General features: G+C 41.6%; 1 protein-coding gene across 1 annotated transcript in view; it reads right to left on the bottom strand.

Annotated features, from left to right (window-relative positions):
* Positions 1 to 16,255, bottom strand: part of MYBPC3 (myosin binding protein C3) — a 73,023-nt gene that overhangs the window by 20,531 nt on the left and 36,237 nt on the right. Inside the window, exons 18-23 of the mRNA XM_082242295.1 lie at positions 14,620 to 14,649; positions 14,360 to 14,496; positions 12,620 to 12,769; positions 11,767 to 11,913; positions 4,808 to 4,967; positions 3,348 to 3,452 (exon numbers count right to left, since the gene is read on the bottom strand). Coding sequence (XP_082098421.1) covers positions 3,348 to 3,452; positions 4,808 to 4,967; positions 11,767 to 11,913; positions 12,620 to 12,769; positions 14,360 to 14,496; positions 14,620 to 14,649 — 729 coding nt within the window. The remainder of the gene's footprint in view (positions 1 to 3,347; positions 3,453 to 4,807; positions 4,968 to 11,766; positions 11,914 to 12,619; positions 12,770 to 14,359; positions 14,497 to 14,619; positions 14,650 to 16,255) is intronic.

The following is a 16,255-nucleotide window of genomic DNA, read 5'->3' as shown; positions in this document are numbered from 1 at the left end:
CTTAATCTACTGGTATGAAACTGGATCCTAAAATTGTTTACTCAGAAATGTCCCGCTGTTTTCCATGAGGCTTACTCCCAGGTAAGCATGCCTAGGACTGTGCCCTGAACCAACTAAAGCCTGATCCATAGAATGGATACAGTTCAAACCTTGTATGGACTATTTTAGATCCACTCTGGATCCCAGTAACAACCACTCTCCTATCCTGCCTAATGTGCTACGTTCAGCTGTTCGTCAAAATGCGACGATATCATTCTGTGAAAGAGAATCAACACTGTTAATCTCACTTTTCGGAAATGCTGACGACATTGTATAAAACGCATACCTCTGAGGCATTTTAGCCACCTAACAACGATTCTGGAAAAGGACTAGCTTTGTAATGAGAGTTGAACTGAAGGAAAGTCTAATGATCACAGATGGACTAATAACTTAGAATAGCCACTCATCACTTGTCAAGAATATGGCTCAAGGGACCAAACTCTACAACAAGCCCAAGTACCAGACCTTTTTTTACATTTACTGCATCAATTCCATTACAGGACCTAATAACGTCATCAATATTATTAAACGCTCACTCACCTGCACATCTTCTAAAATAATATATGACATCAGCCACCAGCCAAATTAGGTCAGTGCTTAATTAACAGTGCAATTCTATACACGTCTACCGAGAAGTAAATTCAATGAAGTTCACTTACCTCAGAGATATGCTTTGGGCATTAAAAATAGAACCACACAGAAAGCAGTGGGGGAATGTTTCAGTCTACTAGGACACACTCAAACTTTGGTTTAAGGGTAGCCATTTCTATTGCTAATTACAGCAAGAAGACACAGAACTGAAGATTACGAATGAATTTGATAACGGGTGGTCGTCATATAGTTCAACTTGACACACTATTATTTAGAAGTATCTCACTCAGAAGAGTGTGGCATGGTGGGGTGCTGATGAAGGCCCACCCTTCTGACAACATCACAGCTAGTTACCTGGATGAGGTAAGGGTAAGGCAAACTTAGTGGTGAACTCATGCCTGCACAGGTATGCTGTCATGACTGCTGGACTGACTCTTTCGCTGTGCCCACACAGCGCTGACATCACCGGTAGCCTGACCTGACCTACACAGTCCAGGTAATTGGTAGCAACACTGGTGCTGGGAGAAAAGCTCTATGGCACCACCCTATCATGCTCACCACCCCTGATCCCACTGTGTTCAATGGGGCTTACTCTTTAGCAAGCGTATTTAGGGTTACAGCCATTTTCTATAGATGATGTTAACAACACCTTTTACTATGAATCAGGGCTTTTTATATATATATATATCCAGAACTTTCCGGAACTCAGTTCTGGCACCTCTCAGGCTGGTGCCATTGCCATTATAAGAGAACAAAGGAGGTGTTCATGGTGAGTTTTCTTTTTCTAGAAAAATAGCGCTGGTTGATATGATATAATAAGCGAAAAAGAGGCACTTGAATATACATAATAAATCCTTACGGAATTTACAAATGCAAAAACTGATACAAGCACCTCTTGATTCACTTCTTTTGTTTAGAATACTATCTAATGAAAGCTTTTATTTTATTACTGGGATTACCAATCACACATTCCCCCCCTCTCCCCTGCACACACTTATTAATTATAAATAATTATTTCATTTCTATACCACTTTATACTTTCATACACTTTACATACCAACAGCTGGACAATACACCTCTCCCTCATTCTCACAAAGCCACATATACAAGCTCACCATGTCCACATACAGATCACACATCCATATCTCCCCCTCTCCCCCCACACGCCACATATACATATCTCCCCCCCCCACACACACCTTGAACATCCACACTCAAATGCAGAGAGGTTTTCCACAGGTGAAAGAAGTACTTGCTATTCCCACATAAAAATCCATCTCTCCCCCAAATCCCCCCAAAATACATGAAGGCCACCAACTTTGCACCCATGGACACAGGGTTGGTGATCCCTATCCCATTATAACCAGGTAGCCATTGTAAAATAGCACTTTTGGGGGGCTTTGGCTAACATTTCACCCAAAGTTTGGCAGTGGTTTCAATGGCTGAACCATGCCAGTAGTGTGTGTCCTTTAACTTCAGCTGGTTCTGGTAACAGTTTCATCCTGTCCTTCTATCCTGATACTTGATATTCCCGTTAGTGACCTTGTTCAAGGCTATTCCATTAAATGTGTCCCAGAGCGAGAGCAGCTTTGCACATTGCAGCACTGCCAGAGGAAGTAGAAGTGGTCTGAGCTTCCTCTTTGTGTGTTTCCTAAACAACAGCTGAAATTGGGAGAAACCGGCAGGCGTGTATGTGGAGCACATGCTTATCAGTAGTCCAGGGTTCCACTTTGAGCACCTCTGAGGAAGATGCAAAACCTACCTATTTGCAACTGAGCCGCCTTCAAATATTGTTATTAAATAAAGGGATACATTCTATTCATGTAAAAACACGCTGATTCCTGGACTGTCTGTGGGTCGGATTTAGAAGGCAATTGGGCCGAATCCGGCCCCCGGGCCTTAGTTTGCCTACCCATGTGTTAGAGTTTCGACTCTTCTTCTTCCAAACCAATTCAAGGTTTGTTTATTTTTATAGCAAGCAAGCTAAAACTTGGTTAAATAAAATAAATAAAACACAGTTCCCACTCCAGGTGGTCCACAGGAAGCAAGACTCACTCCCCACAAATCTTCTTTCAGTGCTGGTGGGGTAATTAGTAAACTACCCTTTCAAGAAATAGCAGTAATGCCCATATTGTCCTCAAAATGACAGAAAAACTAGATATATGGGAAATCAAAGAGGTAACTGAGGAACTTTTGCCTATTTCACAGTGTCATAATTATATTGTAAAATATAATAATTCACAGTACAAATATATTTCTGGGAACAGACAGAAAATCCTTTCATTCTGGATACAGCCTCCGCCCATTATACCTGAAGAAACGTCTCCACCCCCATTGTTCAGCCTGGACACTGAGGTCCAGCTCCGAGGGCCTTTTGGCGGTTTCCTCACTACGAGAAGTGAGGTTACAGGGAACCAGACAGAGAGCCTTCTCAGTAGTGGCACCTGCCCTGTGGAACGCCTTCCCATCAGATGTCAAGGAAATAAACAACTATCTGACTTTTAGAAGACATCTGAAGGCAGCCCTGTTTAGGGAAGCTTTTAATGTTTGATGGTTTATTGTGTTTTTAATATTCTGTTGGGAGCTGCCCAGAGTGGCTGGGGAAACCCAGCCAGATGGGTGGGGTATAAATAACAAATTACTACTACTTACTACTACTATCATTTCTATCATCATCATCATCCTTCAGGTGATGTTTTCACTATAGCAATTCTTACCCAGTACTGGCTGTCCTCCATCATACTTTGGAGGCTGCCACTGCACTGTACAGTTATCTTCACCAACATTACTGATTTTGGGAGCCTCAGGAGGGTCAGGTACATCTGGAGAAAGAAAGAGAGGTAACAATATTTCTCTTGTAACTGCCTGTTTCCTTCAAAACACACACACACACACACACACACACCCCCCGTATTTCTATGGCTAGTGTTTGATTCACCACAGAATATCTTCCTATGGAACTTGCTGTCACAAGATGTAGTAACAGTCACCAGGTTTAAGAGGGGATAACACAAATTCAGAGAGGGTGAGGCTATCAATGGCTACTGGACATGATAGCTATACACAGCTTCTGAGGGTTATGCCTCCCAATATAAGGCTACATGCATGTACACCACACATTTAAAGCACATGGCTTTAAACAAAGAATTCTGGGTATTGTAGTTTCTTAAGGGTCCTGGGAATGGTAGCTCTATGGGGAGTGAAAACAGTTTCCAGGATTCCTTGGGGGAAATGCTATGCTTAAAATATATAGCATATCCACAGCTTCAGTTGCTGGGGAACACAAAGAGGAAAGGGCTACTGCATGCAAGTCCTGCTTATGGGCTTCCTAGAGGCATCCAGTTGGCCACTGTGGGGAAGTGGATGGTAAACAGACCTCTGATCCGATCCAGCAGGGCTCTTCTTACGATTCAGTATTCCCTATTCACACAACCAGATTTACTCCTTCATTTTAGAGGTTCCCATATGAATGTGCTGTAACCCTATTTATGATTCTAACAAACTGCATAAAGCTCCCTCTTCATTGCAGGAAGCATTCTTCGTCTTGATGCATTTGTCATTGCAACTGTTATCTAAAGAGTCTAACATTAAGTAGCTTTTTCATTTCAAAGAAAGTGTGACCTCCTGATAAAACAAATGCATAAATTGCACAGCTGATTTTGGGGTAAATTCAAGTATGATATATTGTTTGGTCAACAGGGCAAAGCCACATCTCTGAAGCAATTAAAGAATGAAGGAATGAAGGAAACAGGAGAAAGAGACACAGACAGTGAATCTCATCTAAAAACTCAGTTTTCTCATATCTCTTCCCCTCCTAAGTCACAGAGAGAGGGCACATCCATTTAAGAAGATCATGTTGTGTTTCATGTTGTGTTTAGACAATGAAGACAACTACTTATTAGGGCTGCAATGATCACCTAATCCTTTTGATCGACTGTACTACCAGATGGCAGGTTTCTCCCCCTTTCACTCTGCCAGCTATGTAGCACACTTGGGAGTCCTACTTGCCACAGTAGGCCAGAGGGACATTGGTAGGAGAAACATCATCTGCAGGGTCTCCTGCTCCATTGGAAAATGTATTATTCTATCAGTGGTTGTGACTGCATGTTAGGCTGGCAGAGAGAAGACTTGGCTCACTTGTACCAGGCTTTAGAAAGTGCCCATCTGCCTTGCTTACCAATCACTTTGACAGTGATATCAGCTGTATCTTCCCCTGCTGGGTTTTTAAGCGTAACTCTGTAGACTCCCTCGTCTTCCTTCTCAGCTCCTTCAATGGTGAACACACAATGGTCTTCATACATCTCTACACGGACTCGGCCTTCGGAATCAGAGAAGACCTGTGAGCAGTTATGGGGTGAAAGGTTGTTATGTTATGTTGCTTCCGTTCTTAGACCGAGGTAAAGTTCACAAACCAGGACACTATTTCCGGTTTTGCAGAGTAAACCGAATAGTTCATAAACAGGGCTGTTCTTAAACCGAGGTACCACTGTATGTGTCATTGATCTGTGCTGGGAACAGATTGAGCCACTTGTTCTTTCTCCCTCACCAGCAGAGATCTGGGAAGACCAAATAGTTCCTGGTAGTAGACCTTAAGTGATCCACACTGGATTTGGATGGGTGACTATAGACACTCCCTCCCTAGTCATCACAATGTGATTTTGGATGGATGGAGTTCTGAAACTCTTTCTGATTTTGTTCTTTGGTTTTTTTTTTTTATAAAATTTTTATTAGTTTTACAAAAGTTTTTATAACAAACAAACATAAAAGAAAAACAGACAAACAAACAAATATAATTTCAAAATGTCCTTTCATAGACTTCTTTCCTCGGACTTCCCCATACCTCCCCTTTCTGCATCCTCATGTCCAAATTTTATAGCAACTTATAAATGTTTTTTCCCATCCTAATTCATCATAGTCCTTTCTTAATCTGATCTTATATTACTGCAACCCTTTCTCTCTGTAAAATCTCGACATTCTAAGCTTCATCAAGTTTATAATAGTTCTTAAGATAAATCTTAAATTTCTTCCAATCTTCTTCCGCAGTCTCCTTTCCCTGGTCACGAATTCTGCTTGTCATTTCCGCCAATGTCATATAGTCAATCACTTTCATCTGCCATTCTTCCAAGGTGGGTAAATCTTGTGTCTTCCAATACTTTGCGATCAGTATTCTTGCTGCTGTTGTTGCATACATGAAAAAGGTTCTATCCTTTTTTGGCACCAATTGGCCGACAATGCCCAAGAGAAAGGCCTCTGGTTTCTTAAGGAAGGTATATTTAAATACCTTTTTCATTTCATTATATATCATCTCCCAGAAAGCCTTAATCTTCGGGCATGTCCACCAAAGATGATAAAAAGTACCTTCAGTTTCCTTACATTTCCAACATTTGTTATCAGGCAAATGGTAAATTTTTGCTAGCTTAACTGGGGTCATGTACCACCTATAGACCATTTTCATAACATTTTCCTTTAAAGCACTACATGCCGTAAATTTAATACCAGTGTTCCACAACCTTTCCCAGTCAGCAGACATAATATTATGACCAATATCCTGTGCCCACTTAATCATAACTGATTTAACTGTTTCGTCTTGTGTATTCCATTTCAACAGCAAGTTATACATTCTTGACAAATTCTTAGTATTGGGTTCTAACAATTCTGTCTCAAGTTTTGATTTTTCCACCTGGAAGCCAATTTTCCTGTCTTGTTTGAAAACCTCCATTATTTGATAATAGTGGAGCCAATCTTGTACTTTGGGTTTTAGTTTTTCATGGCTCTTTAATTTCAGTTTCTCTCCATCCTGTTCTAAGATCTCACAATACTTTGGCCATCCGGCCTCCATATTAACTTTCTTGTGGGCCTTAGCCTCTAAGGGTGACAGCCATCTAGGGGTTTTGTTTTCCAACAGATCTTTATATCTCATCCAAACATTAAACAACGCTTTCCTTACAATATGATTTTTAAAGGCACTATGCACTTTGATTTTGTCATACCATAGATATGCATGCCAGCCAAATGCATTATTGAAACCTTCTAAGTCCAAGATATCTGTATTCTCGAGGAGCATCCACTCTTTCAGCCAGCAGAATGCTGCTGCTTCATAGTACAATTTTAAGTCCGGCAGGGCAAATCCCCCTCTTTCTTTTGCATCTGTTAATATTTTATATTTTATTCTGGGCTTTTTGCCCTGCCAGACAAATTTCGCAATGTCTTTCTGCCACCTCTTGAAACAGTCCATCTTGTCAATAATCTGTAAAGTTTGAAATAAAAATAACATTCTAGGCAATACATTCATCTTAATCACTGCAATTCGGCCTAACATTGACAATCTCAAATTTGACCATATTTCTAGATCTTTTTTAATTTCTGACCAGCATTTTTCATAATTGTCCTTATACAGATTCAAGTTTTTAGATGTTAGATTAACCCCTAGATATTTCACCTTCTTAACCACCGTCAGACCTGTCTCTTCTTGAAACTTATTCTTTTCCATATCTGTTAGGTTTTTCCCTAAGACTTTAGTTTTTTGTTTATTCAATTTAAATCCGGCTACCTGCCCAAATTGTTGGATTATTTCCAACACTCTTTTTGTACTAGTGTTTGGCTCCTGCAAAGTCAATACAAGGTCATCTGCGAACGCTCTTAACTTATAGTGTTTAGTTCCGACCTGTACACCTTTAACTTGCTGGTCATCTCTAATCATGTTCAGCAACACCTCCAGGACCGAAATAAAAAGCAATGGGGAAATTGGGCACCCCTGTCGTGTTCCTTTTTCTATCTTAAGTTCCTCAGTTATTACATTATTTACAATCAGCTTAGCTTTTTGTTCGGAATATATTGCACCCATACCATTCTCAAATCCTTGTCCTACCCCCATCCCATGAAGATTCTTTTTCATAAAACTCCACGAAATATTGTCAAAGGCTTTCTCCGCATCCACAAATATCAAAACTGCTTTAGTATTTATATTCACCTCTAACTTTTCCAAAATGTCTATTATGTTCCTAACATTGTCTGAGAGGTGTCTTTTTGGGAGAAAGCCTGCTTGGTCTCTGTGAATCTTCTCCATCAATACTCTTTTAAATCTTTTTGCTAAAATGTCTGCAAAAATTTTGTAATCCACATTCAATAACGAAATTGGGCGGTAGTTCTTCAGTTGAGTCTTTTCAGTCTCTGTCTTTGGTATGAGTGAGATATATGCTTCTTTCCACGATTCGGGTGCCTTTTTTCCCTCTAAGATCTCGTTACAAACTTCCTTTAACGGTTGTATTAGCCATTCCTTTAAAGATTTGTAATATCTGGAAGTCAGTCCGTCTGGCCCTGGAGATTTGCCCAATTGCATATCCTGAATGGCACCCTCTATCTCTTGTTCTGTTATTCTCTGGTTTAGCTCCACCTTGCTATGATGAGAGATTTTTTGTAATCCATATTTATTAAGGAATTTATCTATGTCCTCTTCATTTTGTAATCCTTGGGAATAGAGTTTTTTAAAATAACTCACAAAGCAATTTCTTATCTCGTTGGGTTTAGATATATTTTTTCCATCCACTTCTAGACTTGTGACTGTATTTAATTTCTGTCTTTTCTTAAGTTGTCATGCCAGAAGTTTACCACATTTGTCTGCCGACTCAAATGTCTTTTGTTTCATTTGCTTTATTTTCCATTCTATCTCTTGGTTCATCAATTCCATATATTGTGTTTGATACAACTTAATCTCCCTCAAAATCTCCTGGGACTTTGGTTTTGATCTTAATTTTTTCTCTCCTTCTTTTATCTTTTCCAAAATTTTTTCCTTTTTCTCATTCTGTTTTCTCTTCTTTATTGAGTTTTGTTGAATCAAAAATCCTCGCATCACAGCTTTACTTGCGTCCCAGACCACTCTTTTTTCCACATCGCCCTTTAGATTGATTTCAAAATAGTCCTTTAGAGTTTTTTGGGCCTTCATGTGGATCTCTCTATCTCGAAATAGGGTGTCATTCATTCTCCATCTAAACTGACCAGTTGTTGTAGATTTCATTTCCATCTTCACGGCGTTATGGTCGGAACAGGTTTTTGGGCAGATTTCTACCTTCTTAATCTTCGGAGCCATTCCACTAGTAACCCAGATTTGGTCGATTCTGGTCCAGGTCATCTTTGCATGGGAGAAAAAGGTTCCCTCTCTTTCAAGAGGGTTCCTTGTTCTCCAAATGTCTATTAAGTCCATATTTTCAGTCATTTCGAAGAAAGTCTTCGGGAGTCTCCCTTCTTTAGTAAGAGTCAGTCTTTGTGTCTTGTCCATGTTTGTAGAAACTACACCATTCATATCTCCCATAATTATCATATTGTATTCCAAATAATCCGTCAAAGTTTCATGGAGTTTTTTGAAAAATTCTGCTTTACCTTCATTTGGCGCATAGATCCCAATTATCAAAAATTTTTCTCCTTGTACCTGAATCTCCACCGCTAAATATCTTCCTTGTTCATCTTTAAACATCATTTTTGGAGCCCACTTCTCTTTTACATAAATCACAACTCCTCTTTTTTTAACTTTGTCCGACGAAATAAATTCTTGTCCCAATTTTTTATTCATAAGCAGTCTCCTGTGTGCTCTGGTTATATGGGTTTCCTGTAAGCAAATCAAGTCCAGTTGTTCTCTGTTCAAAATATGGAATATTTGTCGTCTCTTCAAAGGGCTGTTCATCCCATTACAATTCCAACTAAGGAATTGCAGGGCCATCTTGTTATTTTTCTGGTATTCCTCCAACAGCTCCCAGTTGTTGTTCCTCCTCTGTTGGTGGTGGAAGGTTCTGTCCAAACGAAAGGTTCAGGATGTCTATTACACTCCTTTGCTCAGCAATTGGGTCTACAGTTCCTTTCTGTAAGTCTTCCTGATTTCTTTGCAGGAACCTGTCTTTATCCTGTATCGTCTTTATTTTCACCTTCTTCCCTCTATAGTCAAAAGACAGTCCCTGTGGAAATTCCCACCTGAAGAGAATGGTGTTCTTCTTCAACAGGTAAACCAAATCCTTATAAGAAGCTCTCAAGTCCAAAATATATTTAGGAATGTCTTTAAAGATCTGTATCGGTGAGTTCCCAATTTGTAAGGCCTTTTCAAAGTGCAGTCTTAGAATTTTGTCTCTTTCCTCCTTCGATCTCAAGGTAATCAGACAGTCTCTCGGCGCCTTTCTGTTCTGTCTTCTGCCCAGTCTAAATGCTGTTGTGATTTTAAATTCGTCTTCCTCTAGGTCTTCCCAGGAATCAGCAAACTCTTTCGTTAAAAAGTCCGTAAGATTGTCTCCTTCGTCCTCTGGAATTGATCGTAATTTCAAATTCCTTTCTTTTCTTTGTAGTTCCCACAATGCCAGAGTTGCGTCGTGGTCATAGACCTTCCTGGCAATCGGTTCTAATTTTTCCTGGGTCTCTCCAGCAATAGTTCTGGCTTCCTCCGCAATTTGTCGTGTGGCAGAATTTTCTTGCGTGAGCCTGTTTATAGATTCTGTATTCAGGTCCAGTCTTGTTGTTAAATCTGTCAATTTCTGTGAATTCTCTGTCAGTTTCTTGGTATTTTCTGCCGTCTGCTTTGTTAGATTCTCCAGAGACTGGTTTATCTTAAGAAGGGCTTGCGACACTGCATCCATGGAGACTGCTGTACCTTTTTCTTGTCCTGTTGTCACTGTAGGAGTTATGCCTGAGATCGAGCCTCTTTTCTTGTGTTGCTGTAGCTGTTGTTGATATTGCCTTGTCTTGGCTCTTGTGCTTATCTCGTCTGCTGGGCCACTCATATCCCAAGGTCGTTTCCCACGAGAGCCTTCTCCTAAAGGAAAATTCCACTGTCCCAAAGCGTAGCAACTTTTAATTTACCCTCTAGAGGGAGCAAATCAAAATGTCCGCAAACAAAGGCAAGGAGTATTTGAAAAGCAAATTTATCGGGAGGCTTCTATATGTATATTGCAACACTTTCCCATTAGATAAAGTCCCAGCCTTCCCTGATATATTGTGTCCACAAAGTCCCAAAACTTTGTATCAAACAAGCAATGAGACTTCCACTTTGTTACTTTCACAAGAGTCTAAAGTCAGTTCAGTGTTCCTTTGTTCTAATAGCAGTTTGTGCCAGGTTGAAGGCTGCAGAGAGTTCCCTTTCCTTTAAGTTAGTCATGCAGCTTATAAAGTCACTTATTCCTCCCCTCTGCCCTGCAAGCTAGAGGGGATAGTCAAAGTCCAAATGTCGGATTCAAGCAGTTAAAAACAATATCCCATACGGATGCAGCTCAGTAACTTTCGTTGCTTTAATTGTCATGCAGTCGGGGGAAGGCAGACTTCCTTAATTTTCGCCTTTCCCGTTTTCAGCCTAATTTCAGGTAGTTTTGGCACGAATAGAGGTTCAATCTTACTCACGGGTCTTTTTTGTCCAGATTGTTCAGGAAGGGAATCGGCGCTCTCCACTAATGGCGACGCGGCTTCACCCTGCGGGCTGGGTAGCGATTCTCAGCACCGCGCTCCCCGTTGTCGTTCCGGAGCCTTTAAAAAGGCTCTTTCTGCGGTAAAGGGGGGCGCTTCAGGTGCCCACCGAATCTCCTTGTTCACAGGCTCCGTTCCTGTGATTTTAGGGGTCCCCCGCTTGCCGTAGCGGGTCAGACCCGAACTCGCAGAGCCGTCCTCTCTCCGGAGCTCGGAGAGGGAGCAGCCATTAGCGCTGGCGCCGAACCGGAAGTCCCTGATTTTGTTCTTTGGTTTCCCTATGCCCAGTTTTAGAAAGGGCTCAGAGGGATCCTGCTCTAGTACTCTTCTAATGCCAGTGTGCGATTATTGCCACTCCACAGATCCTTGCACACAGTAGCAGGCTGTATACACATGATTCTCTGCTCCCTCTCTCCACAAGGATCTCTGCACATTTAGCTGCAGAACAGATAAATAGTGCTTGGCTGGCAGCCCTGTAAGTTTAGAAGGGTTGCTCAAGTTCAAAAACTCTGAGTCCAAAGAGAGACAGATTTCAAGGAAATACCTTAAACAAATATTTTAAAATAGCAATTTATTATGCAAGAGATCAGCTTTCCTATTTTCTTCAGCATTGTTAATTACTGAATTCATGACAGAGTCACCAAGACTCTTTATTAAGAACCAGGTATCTCTGTTCAACTGGTTGAAGCGCAAAGAACTTGCCTTGTTGTCGTTATTTAAATCTCCGCCTGTGCCTGTAATATCTTTGGACGGGTCACTTAGCAGCACCAGATCGTTGTTCTGGAAGAGACACAAAACACAGGAAGAGTGGGGAAACATCTTGAAGGCACCATGTTGTTTAGCCCTGAACTAGGAGATATAAGCAAGGAGACACACAATTTCTTCCCCATGAAGTACAATGGCAAAAGGAAGAGCAGCTAATTCACTTCTCTCTGCAGTGATTGCTATAAGAGTCTCCCTTCAGGATTAAAAGCAGCAAGCCTAGCGCCATATGCAGTTAAAGGTAAAGGTAAAGGTACCCCTGCCCAAACGGGCCAGTCTTGACAGACTGTGGGGTTTGTGCGCCCATCTCACATTTATTGGCCGGGGGCCAGCGCTGTCCGGGGACACTTCCGGGTCACGTGGCCAGCGTGACATCGCTGCTCTGGCGAGCCAGAGCCGCACACGGAACGCCGTTTACCTTCCCGCTGGTAAGCGGTACCTATTTATCTACTTGCACCCGGGGGTGCTTTCGAACTGCTAGGTGGGCAGGCGCTGGGACCGAACAGCGGGAGCGCACCCCGCCGCGGGGATTCGAACCGCCGACCTTTCGATCGGCAAGCCCTAGGCGTTGAGGCTTTAGCCCACAGCGCCACCCGCGTCCCATATGCAGTTACCATCTACTGAATCAGGCCACTGGCTTATCCAGCTCAGTCTTCCATCTAACAAACCACAGCTTTTCAAGATGGAGATCTTTCCTGGCATTAGTATCTGAGACCCTTTGAGCAACAGAATCCGTTCCAGAAAACTGTTTGACTTCCGAAACATTCAAAAACCGAAGATCAAAGGGCAGTCAGCAAAATCCATTGAAAAAAATGAAGAAACGGGCCTCAGAAGCCATTCGACTTCTGAGGTGCATTTGAAAACGGAAGCATTCACTTCCAGGTTGTTGGCATTCGGGTTCTGAATTGTTCGTCAGTAGAGACATCCGAGAACTGAGGTTCCACTGTATAAGGAAAGGAAATTAAAAAAGAAAGAATAATAATTAAAGAAAGCTGAATAGAAAATAAAGGTTGGATGTAAGGAATTAAACCATGCAGAATCTCCTTTAAATGGCCCAATATTTTAAATAAATTAATAAACAAATATTGAACTAGCAGGTTCTGTGTGGGTATGCTAATTCACATATCAGAATTTCCCCCAAAAAATGTTCTAGGGCTTAAATAAAACCACATGTTCTGAAGATGTGCAGAAAAGAATTGCGGTGTCAAAAACTGTTCCCCAGTTCACAAAAGACCTGTAAAGAATGGGAAATAACTGCCATATTATACCCCCTCCTCTTATTCACCTTAAGCATGTGCAAGTTCTACTAAACTATGCTGGAGGCCAAGATGAGAGAGGGGTGCAAGATGAGATAAATGCTGACAGCTGGAAGTGTTTGGTCTTGCCAACAAGCAAGTGGGAAAAGCCTGTGGAAGGAAGACCCCCAGGAGGTGGGCTGGACCCTCAAAGCAACTGCCATGGAGGGGGCATTTCTCCCCATTCCATGACCACACACCTTGTTTGACAGCATCAGGAGTTCAAAGGGACAGACAAGCCTAGTTGGCAATAAGGGCCACAAGAGGTCAGCCTTGCACCACACAAATAGAAATGTTAAAAAGGAGAGGGCCTTGAGAATCTTGAGAGATTCCATTCCATTTTCTCCCATTACTATGTAGTCCAGAATATTCCTTTGAACTTCCTGCAGTTTTTCCAAACACATAATGCTGGGTGTTTTACTTTATAGTCCTAAATCTCCTTCCAAGTCTCATTGAGGGAAAGTCGTCCGCATTTTATAAATTCACACAAGCAATTGAAGCTCGCAGCATCCTTGTTCTTCAGATGAGCTCCATACGGAAAAGTCTAGCAGAACTGCTGCCAAGACGCTTCAAAAAGGAAATGGTCCCACAAGAAGAAATGAGATTCTAAAGTTTTCTATATGCAGTGAAACCCCAGAGGAAGGGGTTCTGCATGGAAAAGACTTCATGTTCAATCTGACTTCACTGGGTAGGGCTGGGAGAAACCCCTGTCTGAAACCCTGGAGAACAAACATTGGGATGGATCAATGGCCTGACTCAATAGAAAGGAAGGAAGGAAGGAAGGAAAGAAGGAAGAATATATATATATGATCATTCCCTCATACGTTGATCCTCCATTGTTGAGTAACTGTTTGGATTAGTCACAAGAAGCAATGATCCACGATAAATGATTAAAACATAAATAGTAGCATTTCCACGTGTTCATCAGATGGGAGATAAGTGCAATGAACATAAATCCACTATCACAAGGGGACTTGACCTTGTTGCTTGGACTGCTATCCTCAACAAACTCAGAACTGAAGCTGCTTTGACCATTTTGAAGTTGCCTTTTTTAAAAGTGCTTACTTGGAATGGTAAACGTTATATAGTTTTTATTTTAGAACACACATTAAAGTTGATATCTTTTCAAGTAACCATTTCTTTTTATTTTATCAATCCAGTTATAATTCTGAAATAAAATAAGGCATAAGAACATACGTGCTTGAGCTGAACCATCTTGGACACAGTGACATTTTTACCTTGTTTACTTTCTGCCAGATCACTGTGGGTACTGGATCTCCTGATATGGGTACATCAAGTCTCAACTTGTTTCCAGCCACCACAATTATGGTGTCAGGAGACTGGCCCATGCAGTCCAGGCGGATTTTGGGAGGTTCTGCAGCAAAAGCATAAAGGCAAAGAAGCATTTTCTAGCGTTACTGAGGATTACTCAAAGATTCAATTTTATTTTGCCTTTCTCCCATTTCACTGACTTGTGAATGGCACATATTGCCCTTACCGTGTCTAGGCACAAAGTCAATCTTAACCTCTGGAAAAGAAAGAAAAAGGATAAAATGTATCTGAAAGTTTTTATTTTATTATCTATTATTTTTATATCCCACCCTTTCCTCCACTCAGGAGAAGAAAGTGGCTAACAACACAAATTAAATCAATCAATAATAAACAGTCATCAGAGCCATAAAATCACAATAAAACACAGTAAAATCATCAATAACAGATCTTTAGAACTGCACCCCAAAGTCAGTTCCCCTGTTGTGAAAATGGACCAATCATAGGCTCATTTTAAAAATGCATAAACAATAACCTCTCATGATGTAAAGCTGTCAACATTAGGAGAAGCAGGTTAGAAAATCAGGATACAATGCAAGGAACGTTGTCCTTAATTTTTGCCCAGAAGTGATTCATCTCAGAAGTTCTGGTGCCTTTATGACAACAAATGACTGTACTTTGTGAATACTTGGGACTGTATATTTTCTATCTGCTGAAACACTTCACACACTATCCTGTCACATGCCTTTCATCACCAGAGCTGCATGCTCGTTGTGGGACCAGGCGTCGGGCTCCCCATACCCCAACCCATATAAATAAGAGACCAGTAAGACTGGCTTGGGGTCAAAACGGGACACAACTTTATTGAACACAGATGAAAGAGGTTTGGCTTGGACATGGGGCCATCTAAATACTTCTGGCTCACCCGCTGGAAGTGACGTGTGGTCAATCCAGGTGGGGGTTCCTAAGACTTACATAAAATAGGGCAACCCCCGCAGGGACCATCATCTGGGGGTTTGCTTTTGGGCCTGGCCCTGCCTCAGCATGCAGCCACAGCCACCACCCCCAGATCCCTTTAATGGGATACTCCAGTGTTTGGAGGGGCAAGCAGAGATTACAGCCTTCCCTCCATCCAAAATAAAGGATTTCCCCAATGCCCAGCTGCCAACTGAGAACAGCTAGTGCCTCAAATGTGGGCTGCTTAAATGGGCAAGGGTTCTGAGGGATTTGAGTGAAACCTACCCACTCCGCCGGCTCCATCCCTTGGCACAGCCCAAGTCCCAGCCTGCATCCTCATTGGCCAAAGCAGGCTAGGATCCGGTTCCTGATAGGTGGAGGGCATTAACTTTATTTATTGGGTTAACTTATGAATCTTTACCAAACACAAATAATTTTCTTATGTGATGGTACAATCTCACCAAAGTCAAGCACTGAAGACACATTGATTTAATTTCAATGGGAGAAATTTAAGCACGTGTTCAGCTCTCCTGTTGAAATTAAAAGGACAAAAGTGCTTAACTTTGAACTGTACTGTAAATAAGAGCTGAGCTACACTTTTTACATAGGACCTCAGACAGGAATATTTTTGAGTGCTTCCCCATTTATATACAGTGGGGGGGGGGAGTATTTGATCCCCTGCTTGTGCAGGTCCACAATCTTGTCCCTGACATCCTTGGACAGCTCTTTGGTCTTGGTCATGGTGGCTACTTTGGAATCCGCTGGACTGATTGCGTCTGTCAACAGGTGTCTTTTGTACAGTAATGAGCTGGGATTACAGGTAAAACCTCTCCCTTACAGCAGGTGCTTCTAATCTCAGCTTGTTACATACAGTGAAGATACCAGGTAGCCTGACATCTGGCTGGTTT

Source organism: Podarcis vaucheri (genome assembly GCF_965113315.1).
Source record: "Podarcis vaucheri genome assembly, chromosome: 1".
Taxonomy (NCBI): domain Eukaryota; kingdom Metazoa; phylum Chordata; class Lepidosauria; order Squamata; family Lacertidae; genus Podarcis; species Podarcis vaucheri.
The sequence above is the reverse complement of the archived record's forward strand: the minus strand, read 5'-3'. Positions and strand labels throughout refer to the sequence as shown.